Raw genomic sequence first — 21,200 nt, forward strand, 5'->3', positions numbered from 1 at the left:
CACACCTCAAAATATCAGCTCTGCAAATGTGCTCTGCTTAGCTAGGCCCCAGGAGTATTCTAGGAGTATTCCTATGTACCTCATTGTTCTTCGGGATAAAACACGTTTTATGTGGTTTTATACTACTTGTCACTAATGTCACTAGCTGTCACTAATATATAGGGAATTAATTCCCTGCAGATGGTTTTGTTTTAGCAGAGAGAATCTCATCTGTCTGTCTGCTCTTAGATTTATTGAATTTGTCTCTTAGTCGTGACTATTTGGTTTCTTGGTTTCTTCTCCTATTCTTTGAACTGTCACATATTTTTTCCAGGACTCATTTGTGATATTGTCTTTATATGATTACTGTGTTCATTTAACTGCCACACCTGCCCAGTCGGACTAATCTGAGTGGGACCTGAAATGCTACTAAGGAAATGATTGTTTCAATTTGTCATCTCTTTACTATTTTTCAGGCGATTAAACAGCACACAAGGGGAGATCAGAGTGGGCCCTAGTCACCAAGTAAGTCATTGTTAAAAACTCTGTTTGTCAGGTTGTCGTCTGTTATTTTGGTGTGGAACTTTGCCTTCCATTTGTATAACTACTGTATTATTCTATACCCCCTATGTTTTGGAGATTAAAGCAATGAAAATTAATGATTAGTTTGTTTATTCACCCTGCAGTGGAGAGATGATTTCATCTGCATTGTTATATCCTATCATTCTGTCTGTCTTTCTTGCATACTACTAGGCCGTAGTCTCGCATACTACTAGGCCAGTCAACGTCATATTTCTTGAAAAAATTGACAACTATGTCATGTTTGTCAATTAATAATCACATAGCCGTCATCCCTCCAGGTTATGGGCTACGTGTCCCATGAGGCTGTGGACTGGAACTAGCCAATCGGGCACTGTCCGTCTGGCTTGTTGGCTCTATACTACTACTAACTAGCCAATTACAGCGCTCCTGTCCCTGCAGTTTAGGGGATGTACCAGAACTGCTAGCCAATGGCAGACATGCAAATATGCAGACACAGGTCAATGTTAGAATAACACCAAAATACTTTTTCATAGACATGACAGCACACTCTGAAATAACATTCAACTCAGTCCAAGCTGTTTTAAGTCAGTCTTTAGCCCCTTTTAGAGTTTTTAGAACCGACGTTCCCCAGCGCATTTTCCGAAACTAATCTGGCCTAATACAGTGGTTTTCAATGTTAAAGACCCTTAAATTGAAATGTATTGGGCCCCATTTAAAAATAATTGGTACCAGGGACCCCTTAAGAGTCGTTATCTTTCTGTTTAGATTTATTACAGATTTGTACAACTGTTTATACTGTAGGTGGGGAGATAACATTGGAGAGAGTGAAATATATGATCTAAGTCTGACTTCTCTTTCCTGAGACTGCTAGCATGGTCTGCCACCGTTTAGATTTAGCTCTGTACATATCATCCTACATGCCATTACTTTTCAGTTTAATGTACAGTTGACGGTCAACTTGTGGAGCCGTAATGACAATAACATTACAGAGTTTAGTTCCTCTCCCCAAGGACTTGCAAAGAGAACATGGAGTAGCAAAAACTCAAGACTTACGTAATTTACGCAGGGAATTAACTATCAGACTTCTTGGATTAAAGAGAAATTTTAATGACAAAGCTGGGGAGGGGTACACATTGAATATCTATGAGCGAGACAGGGAGGCACCTAGGTAGAGACCATGTACAACTACTAATCACATGCCGTGCTACTTTCATGGCTGTATGTAGAAATGTCACTTCATACATATTATTATTTTTATCATTATTATTACGACATGCCTCCTGGTGTAGATTTACACTCTGCTGAGTGCATCTTTCTAGTTGAACACTGTGTAAAGTTATTGAACCTTACCACCACTGGCATGTCTCAGCCACACAGTGAGAAGCGTAACGACGAGCATTTGAAAGCTGATAGTTTCTTCAGGCGTGTATGCTATTTGTAGTGTGACACCATCTGTCCCTCTCCTTCTCCCTGGCTTCTAATTAGGCCAAGCTCCCAGAGCTACAGCCTTTCCCCTCTCCCGGTGGCCAGCCCGTGACCGAGAATGAGGAGCTGGTCTGGATGCCCGGGGTCAACGACTGTGACCTGCTCATGTACCTCAGAGCCGCAAGGTGAGCTGCGAGATAAAACACTGGAGGCCTGGGGAGGCCCTAGGGCTTGTGCACACCTGCCAAGTGCATGTGTTGTTGTAGAGAGTTGTGTTCAGGGCAAGTTGTCAGAGATGACCTTCAAGAACTGTACATCATAAAAAAAGAAATGCAAATAAAGTCTATGGACAAAATTCCATTTATTAATAGTTAAGTGGGCTTGTATATTGCAGTGATTCCAGTGTAACCTGACGACAAAAGCTTATAACACATATGTGTTTTATCAACATGGGTATTTAATGGATTTCAGAAGACGACAATGCATATGTGTTGCTTTAACATGATGAATAAATAAATCCCAGTTTCCATATTTTTTAGAAATTTGTGAAAACAAACCAAAAAAAAAGACCTTTTTAGCTTCAGATTTTAAAATCCAGTTTTGTTGATATTTATCCATAAGTCATTACATGTGTTCATTATACTTGTTAAAGGAGTAGTTATTTTAGTAACTTATTTTCTATCAATTACACACCTCATGAACCCAATAGGCAAACAAAAAAATCTCCATGAATTCAAGGCTTCATGGGGTGTGTGATTGCTAGAAAATAAGTATTTTTTTGGGTGAACTACTCCTTTAAGGTAAGATACCATAGGATGAAACTGTGGTATACTCATAACCTCAAATTGGTGGCTTTTTAAATGTTGACTCTGCTCTCACTGTTTCTGTTCACAGGAGCATGGCTGCCTTTGCAGGGATGTGTGACGGAGGGTCCACAGAAGACGGGTGCCTAGCAGCCTCTCGAGATGACACTACACTAAACGCACTTAACACAGTAAGTAACGGCACAACAGGTCCAGTACTTTGAAAACAAATGTTTGTTACTGGATTGTATGTTTAGAATACAATACAGGGATTCCAGTGGAAGGTTAGCTCTACAGTGAAAGGCTACTATAAGGGGGCACCTAAGCTAAATGTATAGCCACATTGTAGTCTAATAAACCAGGCCTCTGCAGCTTAATACATGAGGCATTAATGAATGGTTTCCCCCCCACATTGTAAGCACCTTAAAGCGCAAAAAGGAATCGAGCTAAAGAAAAAAGCAATTGGAATCATCATAAACAGGACATTTATATTCAGACTCTATAAAATGGAGAATTAACATCACTGGCAGGTCATTGTCTCTCGACCTTCTTCGCCATTTGCAATTCCAATGAGCAATGCTTGTTTATTCCTAGAGCGAGAGCCCTCTCCCCTGCCTGTTTTCACCCAGTTGAATGCGACATGGGGTTTATAGCTGCACAGCGATTTCCTTTTGTCACCGTGTCGTTTATATCCATGGTGTTCCCTCTGGCACTTGGTTTTAGGTAGAGATTGACATACATAAAAAGACATACATTGAGCTGAAAATATGTAGCTTTTGTTGTACGACACAGTCATGCAATGAAGTATAAATTAGCCTTTAGTCTAATGAGATATTTTTCATTGTTCAATTGGATGCAAAATTGACTAGTTTGCGTTACAAGCTCAGAACAGTGAGACACATCTTTAGCACCACACAGTAAAGATGCAGCGATAAATGTGCCACTCTGTCAATAAGTAGTTATTATTATTATTAAATACACTTGTATAATGAAACAATGCAACGATTCCAGTTTGTAACGATATGCTTCTGATTTTGTGATGCTCCTCAGCTTCACGAGAGCAGCTATGACGCAGGCAAGGCCTTACAGCGCCTGGTGAAGAAGCCGGTACCCAAACTCATAGAGAAGTGCTGGTCTGAGGACGAAGTGGTAAGAGACTTTGTCTTTTAATTGGAAACGTGTGGTGACTCTGACTGTACTGCCAGGTGTATTCGCTATATCCACACGGCGGCCTTTTTGCTCTTAATATCATGCTCAGTGGGTGGGTGGGGATTCCCACCCCCTGAGTAAGAGCAAAGTGGCTTCTGTGTGAATATGGTCAATTACCTATGATTCAAAGACCATGCCGATAATTTAGAAAGGACACCAACAGGAATTCTTTGTATTTTTGACCCCTTTGATGTCTTTATCACCAGTGTTGGCTTATTGCTTATACGCCTCTAATTGTGTATTATGGTTGGGGTATTTTATATTTACTTATTTCTGTGCTGATTTTGTGTTATTTGGTTCGGCTGGATTTGAGTTGCACTTGGGTCTACTCGCAGTGCTTAGGATTGTGCTTCACCCCGTCCAGGCATTGCAGTTGCATAGCTTTTTTTCTTGACTGCCAGGCCTGGGTTTGTGTCTTTAGAGGGAGCTGTTGCTTTAGACGGTTAATCCAGTGCCGTTGGACTGGGCTCGTAGGACATCAGTGAAAACACTCGGCAGCTTGCGGCCCCTCCAAGGCTTAAGAGCAGCTGCATCCTGTTTATCACCCGCAGAATAAATCTTTACGGCGAAAGACTGGAGAGGGAAAAGATTGAGTGCCGGGTAATGTTGGCCTCCATTTGAATTTAGATTTGAATTTCACCACAGCTGTTGGAAGGGCTCGAATCAGAAAATGGCAGCCCCTTCTCTTCCTGATCAAGCGCCACGTAGGGAACCAGTAGGAGAAAAATGAGTGCTGAATATCACCGTGTCAGAATGATGGAGAGCCGTGGCTGCAGCCTTGATACTGCATATGACACACTATACTGTGTGTGTACACTCACCCGTGTTTAAAGATAAGCACACTCACAGGACGTGAATGTAAATTAGTGATTTGTTCAGTGCTAGATCTTAGAACACGCAGCTGTGCTTCACTATTCATCTTCCCATGTTGTTTATCCTCAATTTGTAAGAGCCAGACTCAGTTTCTTTCTTTGTGTCTTTGTCCACACTTTGATATCGTACAGTCATTCTGAATCTTCTGTTGTGGTGCAGACAAGCAACGAGTCCATCAGCTAAGATCAAATGGAGTCGAGTGACCGTGTTTGTCCTGTAATTGAACACGATATGCCGATTTTGAATAAAGCCAAGGCCCATGGCCACAGCAAATCGCAACAAATTAAGTCAGCCATCCGTTTGTGGATGTGGACTAGTTGTGAGTTCCTTCTTATTTATGCATGCTCCCTGACCGGCGGTGACGTGGAGGTCTTGATGCTGGCTCTGTACACATTAAGACCACAGCAGGCTACTTGTCATGACACCACTGTAGTAGCTCAACAGTATCGGCTGTAAATAACGTGATTTTTTTGTGTAATGGTTACACTGGGTATTTCATATTTTAGAAGAGTTAATTACCCAGAGTGAATGACTCTGGAATACATGTAATATCCTGAGTATCACTGAAGCCAATGACTGAAACAAGGGAAACGTAGTAAAATGTACTATAAAGAAACGTTTCAAAGCCAATATACAGTTAGCTTGTTATTTTTATTTTTTTTAAATCAATCAGTCTGTAGTTTATGAGTGGTTTGTGGCAACAAGCGGCTGTGACTACCACTACTGTGCCCACGCTGCCCACACAGGCTGCTGAAGCAGCCTGGCTCTGGACAGTCAAGGACAAGTCTCTGAACGATCTGATCACTAGTTGCGCCTTTTCAGCCCTGCAGCCTTGAGGGACAGGTGTGAATATAGACCCCGTCCTTGACACGCACACACAGAGACGTGGGGCCCTACTGCTCCTCATTTATTTTTCACCCCTCCATCCCCTCCAGGACCAGCCTCATTATTCCTCCCCACCCCACCAAGCCCATTCTTCCTGTAGGAGATGTGAATAAAAGTGACAGTGGGGGCTGATGAAATGACAGAATCAGCCTGTCTGCAGGGTCAGTTGTCAGCCCCCCCCTCATCACCCTGTTGACTTATAATGCACCCCCCCCCCCATCTTCACTCATTCAGTCTCTCTCTCTCTCTCTCCCTCTCTCTCTCCCTCTCTCTCTCTCTCTCTCTCCCTGCCTGCTGCAGCTGCTGCTTACATAGCACATAAGCCATCCCCCCCACCCCTCTTTATTCTCTGGCACTCTGGTAATAGGCCCATACATTCTGTCCACAATCATCTCCACTGAAAGATAAGAGCATGGCAGTGATCGTTATAAATCATAGTATTAATACCAGGGAGATGGTGACAACACCGCAGAGCAACTGCAGTGTCACCAGCACTGGGAAAGTATTTCACTCCAGCAGGATTTGTGACAGCAAAGTGCTTCAGTCACGTTGCTGAACGCTGGTCATTAATATACCAAACCCAACAACTCTGCCTGGGCACTATTTCAATCACTATGATACAGTGTACTTTATATTATTATCACTGTTCTGAAATTTACCATATTCACACAGCGGCCATTTTTCTCTTGCATCTTCCTTGGTGATAAGAAACCCCACCCCCCAACTATGACCTATGAGCAAAATGGTGGTCATATGAGTGTGAACAGTGATTTGTAAACAACTATGGGGGGGTTGGGCTTTAGCGATGACCACAGCTCTGGCTCTTTCTGTGTGTGAAGTGTGAAGTTGGTCGGATAAGCAGTTGTCAAACAGGTATGCGGCACGGTGGGTTTCATTCACAGTCTATGCAGAGATGCGAATACAAGCGAATTTGCACCGTTTGCTGCGACGTTAGCAATATGATGTCAGAGATTCTGACATCATATTGAATGACGGTCATTGTCTGCAAATGATGTGTACTGACTGCACTAGTAGCCACAATGCTGCAACAAATCAACTGATTGTGGTTTGAAATGTAACCATAATGATATGAAATCCAGGGATCACATCACACCAGTCCTCTGGGACCTCCACTGGCTCCCAGTCGAGCACAGAATAGTTTTCAAAATACTAATCGCCACCTACAAGGCCCTCAACAACCAGGCTACCCGCTACCTCTCTGAACTCCTCCAACGCCACGCCCCCCCTCTCGCTCCCTCAGGTCTGGTGATGCCAACCTCCTGGACATCCCCAAGACAAAGAAACGAACCTGGCCGCCCCTCCCTCTAGAATTCACTCCCAGCTCACATCAAAGATGCCCCTCGCCACGTTTAAAACCCCACTCAAAACCCACCTTTTCAGACTTGCATTCCTTTCCTAATCCTTTTTTTTTTACCTTTACTTCTATAGCTAGTTAACATTAAACCTTAAACTAGTTGTTCCTAACACATTGCCTGCCAATTTCAAATACAACACTTGCCTGCCAATGACGTTTTAAAACGTCATTTCCAAGTTCCTAATAAAGTTGTTTTTATTTTGTTGCTGTTTTGTAAAGCAAGTTTGAGTACTCAGAAAAGCACTATATAAATTGTACGTATTATTATTATTATTATTATTATTATTATAATAATATTATTATTAGTAGTATTATTACTAGTCCATAGTGATGTACGAACCCAAACTTTATGCAGACTTTCTGTTCGGCTCTATATGCGTAGTTTAACTTTTGGAGAGGAGCGCTGCTCATTTGATCCTGCTAGCTGTGTCTCACAAGCCGGTCATTTACCACCTGATGTTGAGGAGTCGTTACCACAGCCATGAGAAGTCAATGTTTACCGTTGTTTGAGCTAAGCTATTTGTGCTAATAACACGACGTTCAATTGAAGGGTTGAGCGTGTCTGCGTGCGAGCGCTATGGGCATGATATCCAAAGTGCCCCTCTGGTCATTAAACGCTTTCTGTGGACACGGCAAGTCTGTCTGTGCTGCCTTTGTGTGTGTGGGGTTGTGTGTGTGTGTATGCATTTTGGTGTGTACTGTAGCCCCATAGGTCCACCCACTGGCTACAGGTCCTATAGCCTGTGGGGACGAGTAATCAACTTGTAATTTTAAGCAGGTTTAAACATTGAAGCACATGCTGTTAGTAATGTTTACTAAATTGCCACTTTATGAGGCACTTTGAGTGCCACTGACTGTAGGTACTAGGTAATGAAAGTTTTAGTTCCATCTTAGGCTGCATTTTAGACTGCTGGCACAGTCTAGACTAGTTGAGTTGATTAAAATGTATGAGCACTTGCCTATTTGTGGCACACAGTAACAGTTTGTAGATCTTTAAAGGGATACAATTCTTTTTCACTGCATTATCTGAAGGAAGGGAGGGATGAGAGACAGTAGTATGCTAGATATATTAACATTACATTATGTTCTCTCAAAATGTGTCATAAAATACATTAAAAAAAAATCTAAATTACATTATGTACCGTACTTTGCCCTGGCGGTGATCAAAGAGTTACCCAGTTGTTAATTGACACATTTGCAAAGTTTGTTTTTGTGGTACTGCATATTTTTCAGTGTTATAATTAAAAAACTATGGCATTCTCTGAGTACTGCATATAACGCATAAGATAGATTTGTTGTGATTTTAACTTTAGACTGCATTTGAAAATGTTATCTCTTATATTACCATAGATAGAATATGGTACTGCATATTTTTCAGTGTTATAATTAAAAAACTATGGCATTCTCTGAGTACTGCATATAACGCATAAGATAGATTTGTTGTGATTTTAACTTTAGACTGCATTTGAAAATGTTATCTCTTATATTACCATAGATAGAATATGGTAATTATTATTATATTAGATCTGCTATATTAACCACCTTTGAAAAATACTTTTGTTGACACCAGGGGACATACTGTATTCTCTTGCACAGTCAATAATACACAGAATTCCCCCTTCACCTGAAGTCACCGTCGAAACGGCTCATAAATAAAGCGTTGCTAATAATGCATTGGCCAACAGGAGGTGCCATATAAACAATCAGCGGCCTGCAGCAGCAGTGCTCTGTGTTGCCATGTGAGAGAGAGGCTGATCTATCACCGCTGTCAGGCGGGGGGTCTGTTCCTCAGCCGGGCCGCACTGTGCCGTGTCTTATCTCTGCCTGTGTCTTCGTCTGATGGATGGCTGGAGCAGGCCTCCGACAGTGTGGAGAGAGAGGAGAAAGAGAGCATTGGCCTCCCAGTGGTAGAAGTGGTGGAACACAGGCCTACAGACCTGAGACATACTGCCCACCCAAAACAGCAGTCTGGTGATCATACTCCACTGTGCCACCCCACCCGCCGCCTCGTAGCCCAGTGTCTCCTGCTGGAACCCGTTGACTATTTTAAAGTTACTCTAGATGTTTTAACTTTGTGTCCTTTGTCCATAGAGGAAGCTATTCGCTCTTGGCTGCAACCCGAGTTTACTGTTGATAAGTGTATTTTATCACCATCACGGTCCGGTGCCAGCAATGCTTTTTAGGCTGTTTGGTAACTAAATAGCAGGCAGGATGGGCGTGTGTGTTGGAATTTCCTGTCACCTTTGTGTCAGCATAACCCAGTGGAAATATAGTAGGTTCAGGACCTGCCGACCAAAGATTGACAGAACATCCTCATCTTGCATTGTTGTGGCAATTTGAGTTTAGAATAAAAAACACCGTCCCTATTGTGTTGGATAAGTGTTTCGGCCCCTTAAAATGTTTTGCTATAATTCTTTTTTTTTAAAGAACCCATTCCAAGTTGTTGAGCTCAGTTAAACAAAGACATTGTTGTCTTCAGTATGAATGGTGTCACTGCAAAGAGGATGTGGAGTCTCTTGTACGTGTCAATGTAGTCTTTTTCCACTCCGTGTCCAAGCATGTTGTGATTTCCTCCCTATGTGCCACAGCCAATCTCATTACAAGCTGATATTTCATATCAGACAGAAGTGTTTTTTCACCCATTGGGTTTGTATATCTGACTGATTGTCCCCAGGCCCTCGGGGTTAGTACACAGCAGGCTCGAAAAGGTCAGCTTTTAGCAGTCAGCAAGTCAAGTATAATGACTCGATATTGAGTGAAAGTGGCTTTGTTTGCTGTTGGATGGTGAAAGGGGTCTGACCGTCTGAATGTTGTATGTGCGATTGTGCGTCAGTGTTTTTCCTTTTTTGTTTAGTTTTTTGTATGAAATGACATTTAGAAGGAATTATGTTCCCGGTGTGAGCCGAGCCCTGTCTTATCATAATGATACCATCTTTGTGCACATGCCCGCACGGTCTTAACCAGTTTTACAACTTTTAACAATCGACTCCCAAGCAGGAAGTGCGCACACATAACAATGACCTTTTGAGCCATTTGCTCTCACTCTCCTCCTCCCTTTATGTTTCTGCACTCCAGCCTTACAATGGTTCACTGTTAGGCGCTGAAGGGGGAGAAACAGGGGAAACTCAGGGAAGAGAGCCAGCTCTCTGGAACACTCTCCGACAGAGAGAAGCCTGTTGTTTCTGCACAGCGGCTGGCCATTTGGTAGTGCTTCCACCCTGCCTTCTCTCCTCTCCTCCCTCCCTACTCCCCCTCCCTCCCTTTTTCGCTTGCTCTGGCTCTGTCGGCCCCTCCTCCACTGTTGGCGTTGCCTAGCAACGGAGAGCTGGAGCAATCGGAGCAGGGGCAGAGCGATTCAGGGAGCAGATTGGCGGATGATTTATTAGCTGGGCTGGAGAGCAGTGAGCCCAGGCAGCTGAAATGGAGCCTTAAACTGGAGCCGACATGTAGAAAGGAGGGGACAGAGTCTGCCTGCGAGTGAAAGAAAACGAGAGACGGGCGGTAGGGGGGTTACAGCTCCTCAGCGCAGACGGATGGACAGGCTGTGTAAATAGTACAGTAGGGGGAACATAATTAAGGTGACATAATTAGAGCAGAGACACGGGCTGCTGTGACAGATCTAATTGAGTTTTGTCTCCGCAGAACCACAGCCCTGGTTCCAGGTAATGAAGCACTCTCACCTTACGGCTGCTAAATAGGCGTTAAGCATACCATGGAAATATAAGGCATACTCATCCAAAAGGCATTCACTCTATTTCAGTATATCACACACACACGCGCATACACATATACTGTGTGTACCGTGTAATATATGTGTGTGTGTGTATATGTATGTATGTATATATATATATATATAATAATGTGTGTGTATTATTTTTTTCGGCCACCTAGCAAGCGTTTATTATATCATCTCAAAGAGTGTCTGCTTTTTACATAGAGGCGTGGGAGTGTTTGATTGACACTGCTATGGTAGTCTGCTCTTAACCCCTGGAGTGTGGTGGAGATGGGGTCGCATGCCCAGAGTGCTTGTGTTGAAGACGGCTCCATCTACTGGCTAATCAACCACTATACCTCCAGCCTGATAATGCAAATGAGCTCCTCACTACTGTCACTGATAGCATGGCCTCTTTATTTAGCTGTCAGTGAACACAACTGTTTCCATCTGGCTTGTGATTAAGCCACTGGCTGTTTAGTCTCCCAAGGGTTGGGGTTTATCTGTAGTTTGTCATTAACAATCGAGATGTGGTGGTGTTTTTATTGTTTTTGAGAAAATACAAAATAAATCAGGATATTTTATTTCTTTGCAAAAAGGAGATAAATACAATAATTCACTTCTCTTGTGTGTAAACCTTTTTGTTTCTTCGGCCAGTAATTGTTCTTGTTTAAACGCGGTTGCTTTTCACAGCTGCCTGTGTGCTGTTACTTCTGTAAAATTGCCCTTCTTTCCCCACCAAAGCTGAGTATGTAAACAATCTGTGGTTACATAACGCACTGTACATGGCATGGAAAACGCGCTCCTCTTAAACACAGCACAGCTCCATGTCTGGTTTTGGTGCTCACTTGTCTCTGTTCACCATGTCCAAGACCTCTCTTCACACAAATCCTATCAGTCTGCCTCCCCTCTCGTCCCTCGCAGCAAGCTGAGTTTGTGCCTCTATTCTTGTGTGCTCACTCTAAGCCCTGGATGCATTAAAAAAAAAGAAATCCTATAGTTTTACTCATTAAAAAGAAATACCCTGCTTGGTTGTAGTTTCAAGAAAAAGCTGGTATTAGATTTGACTGTGTGTTGGTGGGCAGAGACGTGAAGCCTTCTGGGGCAGTGTTTGAAGCTCTAGAAAAGACTGAAACCAGAGCTCTACCCAGCGCCAGCATGCAGCACTCGACTCCGCTCCAGGTTTTCCAGCCCGCCGTGAACCAGAGGCTCTCTAGCAGAAAGATCACATGTAAAGCCTTCCCCTTTGTAGTGGAAGAGCAGAGAGTGACAAGCTATTTCTTGCTTGTAAAAAAGCGATGTACGGTCGGAGACGTTGTGGATTTGCCCCCTAATTTTCCCCCTTTTACCTGTGGCTGGAACGTAGAGATTTGTGCCGTGCACCCCCCTGAGGACTTTTCGCTGCCTTTTGCTGGAGTTACTTTGGTGGAAACGGTCGGCTGAAATCACTGAGGAACGGGGCTCGCCTCTGGAACAAGAAAGTAAATCTGTTGGTTGTCTGCTTCGGTGGTTATGAATGTTTTCAGCCTCCTTTTTATGGCTCGCAGTGTGTGTGTGTGTGGCTCTTTAAAGGAGAATAAATGCATTTAGGTTATTCAGCTTTGTGGAATCTATGCTCTTATTTATTCATTTTTGTATTAGTTTTTGTGTTCTGTGTAGTTTTTAGATCCGATTGATTCACAGTATGTTATGAAGTAGCAGTTTCTGCCATCATAATATCTGTTGGTGTCCTCAAGACTCACTCTTGTCGGGACATATTTTTAGATATTAGCCGTTGACATATTTTCTATAAATATCCAAAACTCAAATGAGTGGGTTTTTAATATATGAATATATGATTGTAGAATTTTACAGAAGAAAACTGAGTTGATTTTTTTTTGTGTGCACGCAGTTAGCCATGTTTTGGCTTGCGTTTGAACTCTAAAGTTTAGGTTTTGACTTTGAACTTTTGACTTGTGTGATTAACAGTACACACAGCCACTCTACTGTGTATTTATATTTTATTTATTTAAGAAGAATCAGAGTTGTCTGACGGCTCTTTTCTCCCCACATGAAAGAACGAGTGTAATCTCAGTCTCTCCCTGCCTTACTTGTCATTTCCTTTCTCGTTTTTTTGCCCTGACATGGTTGTGTGTGTGTGTACGCTCCAGAGTTTTAAACGGGAGGATATAGAGGTTTCGAGATTCACAACAAACCTCTCCGACCACAGATTTAACGAAAGGAAAACAATGTTTTTGTCGTGGTGCTGGTCTGCAACTTTCTGTGGTTGCATTTTAGCTGACTTCACAGATCCTATCTGATTTTTCTCTCTCTTCTTCTCTTTTTCCCCTCTGTGAAAAATTACAGAAGCGCTTCATTAAAGGTCTGCGACAGTTCGGCAAGAACTTCTTCAGGATCCGGAAAGAGTTGTTACCTAACAAAGAGACTGTAAGTTAATATTTATATATTTTTATTCTTATTCTTATTTTGTTTAAGCTTTGATAATTAAATTCACTGTGTAAAGAAAGAAGAGGCCCGTGTGTTGAGATATCACTGGTAACTCATGGAAAGGGTTCCACAGTAAAGTGTATTTTGATGTGACATGTTGAGCGTTTTGAACCTGGGGCCTTATTGATGATCATTACGTGCAGACTGCCAGCCTCTGTACTGTAGTATTATCAGACTTGCCCCGAGGGTCTCTAAACACTTGTTATACTGTACCTGCGATGCCAAAAGGCCAGAATGTACTTTGCAGCCAGCCATTGAACCCTTACAAGTTCACATGTTGAACATTAATTAGCACCTCTAGTTCACAAATGGAAAACAAGTTGTGGAAATGTGGTGTGTGAATCACAACTTTGCCAGCATAACTCATGTGTTGTGAAAAGTAGCATGCCTTGTTTTTACACTTGAATATTCATTAGTTGTATTTAAAAAAAAAGAAAAAGAAGGGGAAATTCAAGTTTAAAACCACCTAAGGACCTAACACTGATTAACTAGTAAATAGTTTAAGCAACATTTACTATAGATTGTAGAACCTGGTCTACAATTGATTCTGTGAATTATTTTTTCCCTTTTTGTAGCTTTTAGGGAAAATGCAACTTGAAAGAGCCGACTACTTTTAAAAGAAGACTTGAAAAATTCTGAGCTCATGAAAAAGTATTCAATTTACTGCTTTGCCTGCAAATAAAACATGGAATTATAGTTAGAAGTTTAGTGGCAAATTTAGGTTTGGCTTTAAAGACACATATTGTCTTCCTAACGTTGGCTCACTAAGACTAAGAAGAGAGACCATGGAGTATTATTTATTGGAGTATTCATTATTATTATTGCTGTCATCTCCACTAACATTTAACATTGTTCTGTGTGCTTTATTATTATTTTAACATTCTTGGATGGGTCTGAGAGTTGCGCCATAAAGTGTCAACATGTTTCCCACCGTAGCCCAGTCGTTTTAATGTATTTCCTGGCTGCAGCAACACGTGGATTGATGACAGTCTTTAAGTAGTGATGGGTAAAATGAACCTCACAAATCAATAGAGCCATTCTACTGATTTCTTTTGATGTGACACGTTGGTAGTTTAAAGGTTTTGCCAATCACTGATATGCCTCCAATTGAGGGAGACAAGGCGCGTTAATATCTGTCACGCTCAAAGGAACTCTTGTAATTGTTTTGTTTATGTTCCTTGGCAGGGGGATGTTCCTCTGTCAAAGTACCCCCTCCATCTCGTGTGTGTGTGTGTGTGAGAGAGAGAGAAGGTTTCATGTGATAATGTGTTAATCATCATCAAACTGTGTGACCTGTTACATGGCACAAATGGGTTGAATCCAAACCTAACAATGATTAACCCAGAACAGAACCGTTTGCCCCGTCATATTATATGTGATCAGTGTGACGAAAACAAAACATGACCGCCATATGGGCATTGTGTCGTTACTCTCCGGTATTGACTTCAAGCCTTGTATTTACCACACACCTTTCTATCTCCTGGAGCAACAAAAAGCATGTCCTAATTGTTCAATAAGTGTTTTGATATATCACTTGGTTATATAGGGTACTGGTAGAAGTGCCTGGTTGCAAAGTCGACTGTGCCTTTTCCCTCAGCAGGTAAATTATTTATGTGTTTTATTTTTGTTTTTCACTGTGGAGCAGCAGACCTTGCTGTCTGACTGCTCCTACTGGAAGTGTGGAAATAGTGTTGACACAGACATCAGAGGAAAATCAAAGGTGTTTGTCACACTTTTTACCCGTTTCATTTCCCTGTCCTCAGTGAGCCTGAGATATGTCAGCCTTGCTTTTCAAACATCCCCACCTGTCATGTAATATTTTTACTCAAGAGCTCTTAGTGTTACCGCCATTATATATATATGTGTGTAAGAGAGAGGAGAAAAAAAACCTTTTTTATTATTCTTCAAAACCAATTTGAACCTCTTGAATAAGAGATTAAAGTGTACGAATACAGTTTCCTCACAGAGGTTCCCTCAATTATTTTTACTGGTTTTGAAATATATGACCAGTCGAACTGATTGGCTATAAAGGAGGTATTAATGCAATTCAACCTGGAGGGGGAGTTCGCTTGGCAGGAGAGGTAATAGACCTCCTCCAGGATCTAGCCCTGCCACCACCACAGAGCAGGGAAAGATTAATTTTCCCCCTACAAATGGAAAATAAACTGCCCTTTAAACGTAAGAAAAGAGGAGAAAATGACTGCAAGTGCAAGGGGAGGATAGCAGCGACCAGAAGAGAAGGATAAGGGGGGGAGGGGGGGTAGCTCGATATAGACACTGAAAAGCCAGGGTTGTCGCACGGCAGAAAGAAGGGAAAAAAATCCCCTTCTTCGCTTATGATTGAACTTGCTTTTGTGTTGTAAGGCTGATCTGAGCTAGTGCAAGTCAATACCCCGAGGAAAGCGCCATTTATTTTCCTAACGGCAGTCTCTCTACCCGCTCACTCCCACACTCTGTCTCCGGAGCATGTAGTATAACAATCTCTCAAGATTTGGTCGGACTGGGGAAATGGCAGAGCTTCTCCCCTCCTATCTCTCGGCGCAGACATATATTCCTACAATTCCACTCTCATGCCAAGCCATCCGAGAAGAAGTGCCCGGGAGCCTAGACCGAACCGCGGTGCTGAGCCCAAGTACAGTCCACAAAGCCCTTGGGCTGATAGCCAGGGTTTCAGAAGACCACTACAGTGTATCTGACTCTCACTGTTCCTCCCGCTAGCCCCCATTAGCTGGGCTGCTCCTGAAAGCGCCAGCGCGGCTCGAACCGGCAGTGCCAAGGGTAAGCACCCAGCGCTGTGTAAACACACTAGGCCTGACTAGCGTTCAGGAATGCTTTATATAAAGTCACATAAAGGCCCACAGGGGGAAGTGGGTGTGTCCTCTGACCGTCTGTAACTGGCTGCACTGCCACCATTTCCTTCACTCCTGTAAGGACGTCATGGAACATGAGCTGGCTGCTCCCAGTGTTCAAACAAGTAAATATGCTGAAATGGCAGATCACAGATAACTTTCCCTGATATTTCCACTGGAAAGGTTTTTGTGAAATTGTGGTTTCAGAGGATATCAATGGACTGGCCCTCCGTAGCTAAACAGAAGTACATTAACTATAGCTCTCTCTGCCATGCAGTTGATGAGAGAATTGTGCAGTTGAAAATTAGGTCAAATTATAATGCCTGAGTTGTGACACTTTAAAACCACATGCAGTTTATATAAAAGGTGGAGGGGGGAACGGTTCCGACAAATTAAGTTAAGTAGAGATATTAAATGGGCTAAAGAAAACGTGTTATAAGCAGGTTTGGAATTTCTCCATTAGAGTCCAAGTCATTTGGCATTGAATGCTACCATTTTTTTAAAAGGATATAAAGGCCATTGTGTAAAAGTAATTATGTGGATCTGGAGACTATGAGTAAACATCTGACCTCACTGAATGGTCATGCCTTGCCTAAACTTGTCTTTCCTAAATGGGTGAAAAGTATTTAATGAGGCACATTTTCTGTGCTTAATGCTTATTACATCCTGTGAGAAAGAACATAGCCGATAATTGTATTATGAAACATATTATTTATTTCACTGTTATATCACTTTTTCATAATTAACCTTATAATCTTCTGACTTCACAATACATATATGGCTTTACATACTGTGTGTGTGTGTTATACATATAATTGTTGGTGTAGTAATTTACAGTGTAGCACCATGGTTAGAAGAACCGTTTGTTTTGTTTATTCTAAAATGTTGTAACGGGCATAAATATAATGATACAGTTGTCCATTGTAGTACAGAAGTATCTGTACTATTAGCATACTACTATACTTTGAAGTATTAGTATTTAGTATCTTCTGAATAGACAGCTGGGTGATGCTAGCTTAGTGATACTATATATCAGCCTTTTAAGTAATACTAATGCAGTAATCTACTTGACTTGCCAATTAGTTGATGCTGACAATAGAACAACCATCAGCTACAAAGCAACCGTAGCTAGGATGCACCTTTTTGAGGGTGAGAAAACTTCAAACTGAATCACAGAGACATATTTATGCTGCTGCTGCAGTCTCGTTCCTCTTGGCATGGTTCTGGAAAATGGAGAAAATAGCAGCGCTAGTGTGTTTGAAAGCGAAGAGAGAAGCCAGGTTAGCTAAGGCGGCTAACGTTAATTAGCTGACTAAGAGTCACAAGTTGCTTTTAGATAGCAAGTAGTTAAGAGAAGTAGTGGTTAATTCAGTTGGCAGAGGCTAGCAATTTGAACAACATTACAAATCACACTTAATAGACAACTCGAGATTTATTGTTTACCATCAGAGTTATACCGCTGTTCTGCTATGACAGCACATAAACTAAAACTGGAGCTTATATTAGTCAGCTGACCGCAGACCTTTTTTTTGTGTGTACGCGTATATCATGTCACTTTTGCTTGATGTTGAAGACGTCACTTTTTGATGTTGATTCGCAAGGCTTTGACTGTAGCATGGAGCTATACAAGGTACAAAACCTATTTTAGCTGTAGGAAATGTAGATGATTGTTTGATACAAAACAGGGACAGCTGCAGCAATGGCAGCTTTCGACTTCCTGCCTTGTTTGTAACCACTGGCATTCAGGTAGAGATCAAGCAGGAGATGAGGTTTTGAGTGGTGCTTGTTCTTCAGGAGAAAGGAGAGCGAGTAGCCCCCCCCCCCCCAGGCCCTGTCATTTACAGGTCAGGGTGGCCAACAGGAGAGCACTGTTCTCAACACAACCTCACAGCAGATGTTTGCCACTGTGCAATCTGTACAGATGTCAAATTGAATTCATTGCCATGTCTTTAGCCCAGCAGCTAGAGCCATGGGGATGAGTGTGATTATAAATACTTGGTTCAAGTGCTAATTAAAAAAAAAACTAGAGGGGGTTACTCCAGTTGGCAACATCAATCATGAGCTTGACAGGATAGATATAGTGTTTTTGGTCAATTATATAGCTTGTTTATGCAGTGGAAATGCTCTTGTTCGGCAGAAGGTCCAGCAGTTTGTATTGATGTTCCTTCAGCAGACCACAGGCAGTTTAGTGTGCCTGTGAGTGTAGGCAAAATCTCGTTCACCCTAATAGATGGCGCACGGAGAGAGGGAGCTCCCTGTTGTAATTGAGTTCTGTGGTAGTCGCCATGTTGTGGTTTTAGGGGGGGGCTAGCTTATCAGCAGAACACGCAGGATCTACCCTCCCTGCAAAAAGCCGCTGTGGCTGTCCAATCTGCTTTCATTGGCAAAAGCGCTTACAGCAGGAAAAACATGAGTGCTGATTCTTCAGCGTGTGCATCCCTGACCTGTGAAAGCCGAGCTTATTCAGTCATTCTCCAGCAGAAAGGCTCTGCGCAGCAGGGAACGGCTGTCTATTTATCCGCCTTTCACACACACTCTTGCCCCACCAGCCAAGACCCTTTCACTGTTCATTTTCTCTCTGCTATCCCTGGGCCTCGGAGGCATCGCCATGCAGAAGTTCTATTTTTGAATCAGCTACCCGGTGCTTGTACTTGGTGCCTTCTCTGAACTGTATTTGACAAAAAGATGTGCCCAATAAATTGTGCACCTGTGGCAGTATCAAGAGTGTGACTTTAAATATACAGCATCATTTGGTTGACAGCAGACACTGCTTTTGAGTAAATTGTCTGTGGAGGCATTTTGTAAAAGGCAAAAATATATAGTAATATTCCATGGGTGGGATCCCATTAAAAAGGATTCCATAAAATGCGCAATTCTATCCTGTTGTTTACACGCACAATACAATTTCATATTAGTATATCTAAGAAATTATGCACCATTAGAAATTCTGCAGGGAATGAAGTGGTAGCTGTTATCAACAAGCTAAGTGGTTTGGCTCTAGATGCTTGTACTGTAGATACCTCTGTTTGCATCATACAATACATTAAAAGAATTAAGGTAAAAAGCTATTTTTTCCCTTCACCTAACAAGTACCAATTGGCATATTAGACATGGCAAATATGTCATTTTAAATGCTCAGTCATGCAAGCATTTACCATTACCCTGGAGTTACAGCATGCATTAGGCAGATACAAAAGTCAAGTACCACTCACTGAAAGTATACACTGTACAAACTGCAACGCTTAGTGAGAAGTAACGAAAAAACATGTCTAGGGAAGATACATCACCGTTAAACCCCAGCTTGGTTTCGCTGGAACACAAACATTCCCCTCCACCTTGCTGAAGCGAGCCGGGCAGCACTCCTCTATCCTCAGACTGCATAGGAGGGAGGCAAACAGGCTGGCTGCACTAATGGATGTTTACACAACTCTGTATCAGCCACCAAAACCCAGAGATCACATGCCGCCACTGCTCTCTGCTCTCTGTTGCAGTCCCAGATCGTTTGGTGAAAAACAAAATGTAGGAATGGTTCTTATTTTTATTATAATTTTGGATAATTGTTTTGCTTTAGCAAGAGTTGTGGTTAGATTCAATGTTGATTGCCCATTGTTATCCTTGGTTGTCTCTACAGTATATTCCTCTTCCTGGCTCTCCCTCTCTCTTGCATGTGTGCGCGCGCACACACACGCACCCCTTCAACTCTCCCCTGTTCTCTCCTCCTTCCCCTTGCTCTTGCCAGTAACGGCCTTAACCGTTTGGCTTCGTGTCAGAGCAGAGGCCTTTTGTGGCTCTGTCGCAAATCTGCCAGGAAAAACAGAAACCATCTGTTCAGGGGGGATGAGTGTGTAAATACATGAGTTTTAGCCCTCAGCCCTGCCCAAGCACACAGGACCACCGATTCCAATGAAAGGGTCCTGCATCGCAGATCTCCCCCACTAAATGTTACTCTACACTATGTATAGTGATCTTCCAAATGTAGAGGCAGGTAAATATGTCGGAAGACATTAGACGTTAGTTAATTGAGCAAATGGGTGAGAAGATTTGCCTTAAAAGACAATTACCCAAGACCCAGTCAACAGTAATATTTGTGAATTAGTATTACTGCACTGCTTGTATTTTGATACAAGCAGTGAAGTAATACTAATTCTAGTAATACTAGTTAGAGGTGCTAGCCCTTTTTACAGACATGCAAACGTGTAGCTTTTCAGCTACAATAGCCGTTTTGAATCCAAATAGGGCAATTGTGTGACACCTGACCCGAAAGAAAACAACATGTTGTCACCTTTTTCACCTCGGGGCTGTTTGCATGCCTGTTTTTAAGAAATCTCACCCAAACTTCTCACTTGAAGTCAAGGTTTCGTTAGAATCAAGTAATATTATTTATATGAAATCCATTCAAATATAATTTTACATAATGAAGTTATATATTGAAGTTAAAACGGGTACGATCGATGTTAGTAGAATGCATGTTGATGTTATGGCTTCTCTGTGTTTTACTAACTTTTTCAACTGGAGGCTAAGAAGTACCGCTATCCACTTAGTTTAAGATCACTGTTAATTATTGCAAGCATAAGCTGGGGAGAAGTGGAAAGAGAAGTTAATTAAATTGTTGTGCCAACGTGGATCTGCTGTGCACTTATCACCTTTTCGTGCATTATTGTTATTTGTCCTACAAAATGTCAGTTAACCCATTTTGGGCGGGAACCCCTATTTGTAACTATACCTTTCAGGACGGGAACCCCTTTTGGGGTTCTTGTTGCTATGTACAGCATATAGCAACATACATTTCTTGTAATTTTTTAATAAATATTTGAGGTTTTTCAGAAAACTTAGGTCAGGATTTAGAAGGCGTTTTTAGAATCGTCCTCAGGTCTAAATGGGTTAATGCTCCACACACTAGCTGGATCTAATATAATTTAACCAAGCCAATGCTAATTATTCATTGGACTGCAATCTGTTGAGAATGTTTTACTCAGAAGTATACTTGTAGTAGCTATTTAAATAGCAGAAGGGGGGGGGGGGGACTATCTTAGTCTGGTTGGTAATGATCTTGCCAATTT

General features: G+C 42.1%; 1 protein-coding gene across 6 annotated transcripts in view; it reads left to right on the forward strand.

Moving 5' to 3' along the window:
• The window catches only part of rerea (arginine-glutamic acid dipeptide (RE) repeats a), a 168,399-nt gene that overhangs the window by 132,776 nt on the left and 14,423 nt on the right, over window positions 1–21,200 (forward strand). For all 6 annotated transcript variants that reach the window (XM_080445839.1, XM_080445838.1, XM_080445841.1 and 3 more), the window contains 5 exons: window positions 456–504; window positions 2,008–2,132; window positions 2,842–2,941; window positions 3,801–3,899; window positions 13,151–13,231. In XM_080445839.1, coding sequence (XP_080301965.1) covers window positions 456–504; window positions 2,008–2,132; window positions 2,842–2,941; window positions 3,801–3,899; window positions 13,151–13,231 — 454 coding nt within the window. The remainder of the gene's footprint in view (window positions 1–455; window positions 505–2,007; window positions 2,133–2,841; window positions 2,942–3,800; window positions 3,900–13,150; window positions 13,232–21,200) is intronic.

Source organism: Gymnoscopelus braueri (assembly GCF_963280865.1).
Source record: "Gymnoscopelus braueri genome assembly, chromosome: 12".
In the NCBI taxonomy this organism is placed as follows: Eukaryota; Metazoa; Chordata; class Actinopteri; order Myctophiformes; family Myctophidae; genus Gymnoscopelus; species Gymnoscopelus braueri.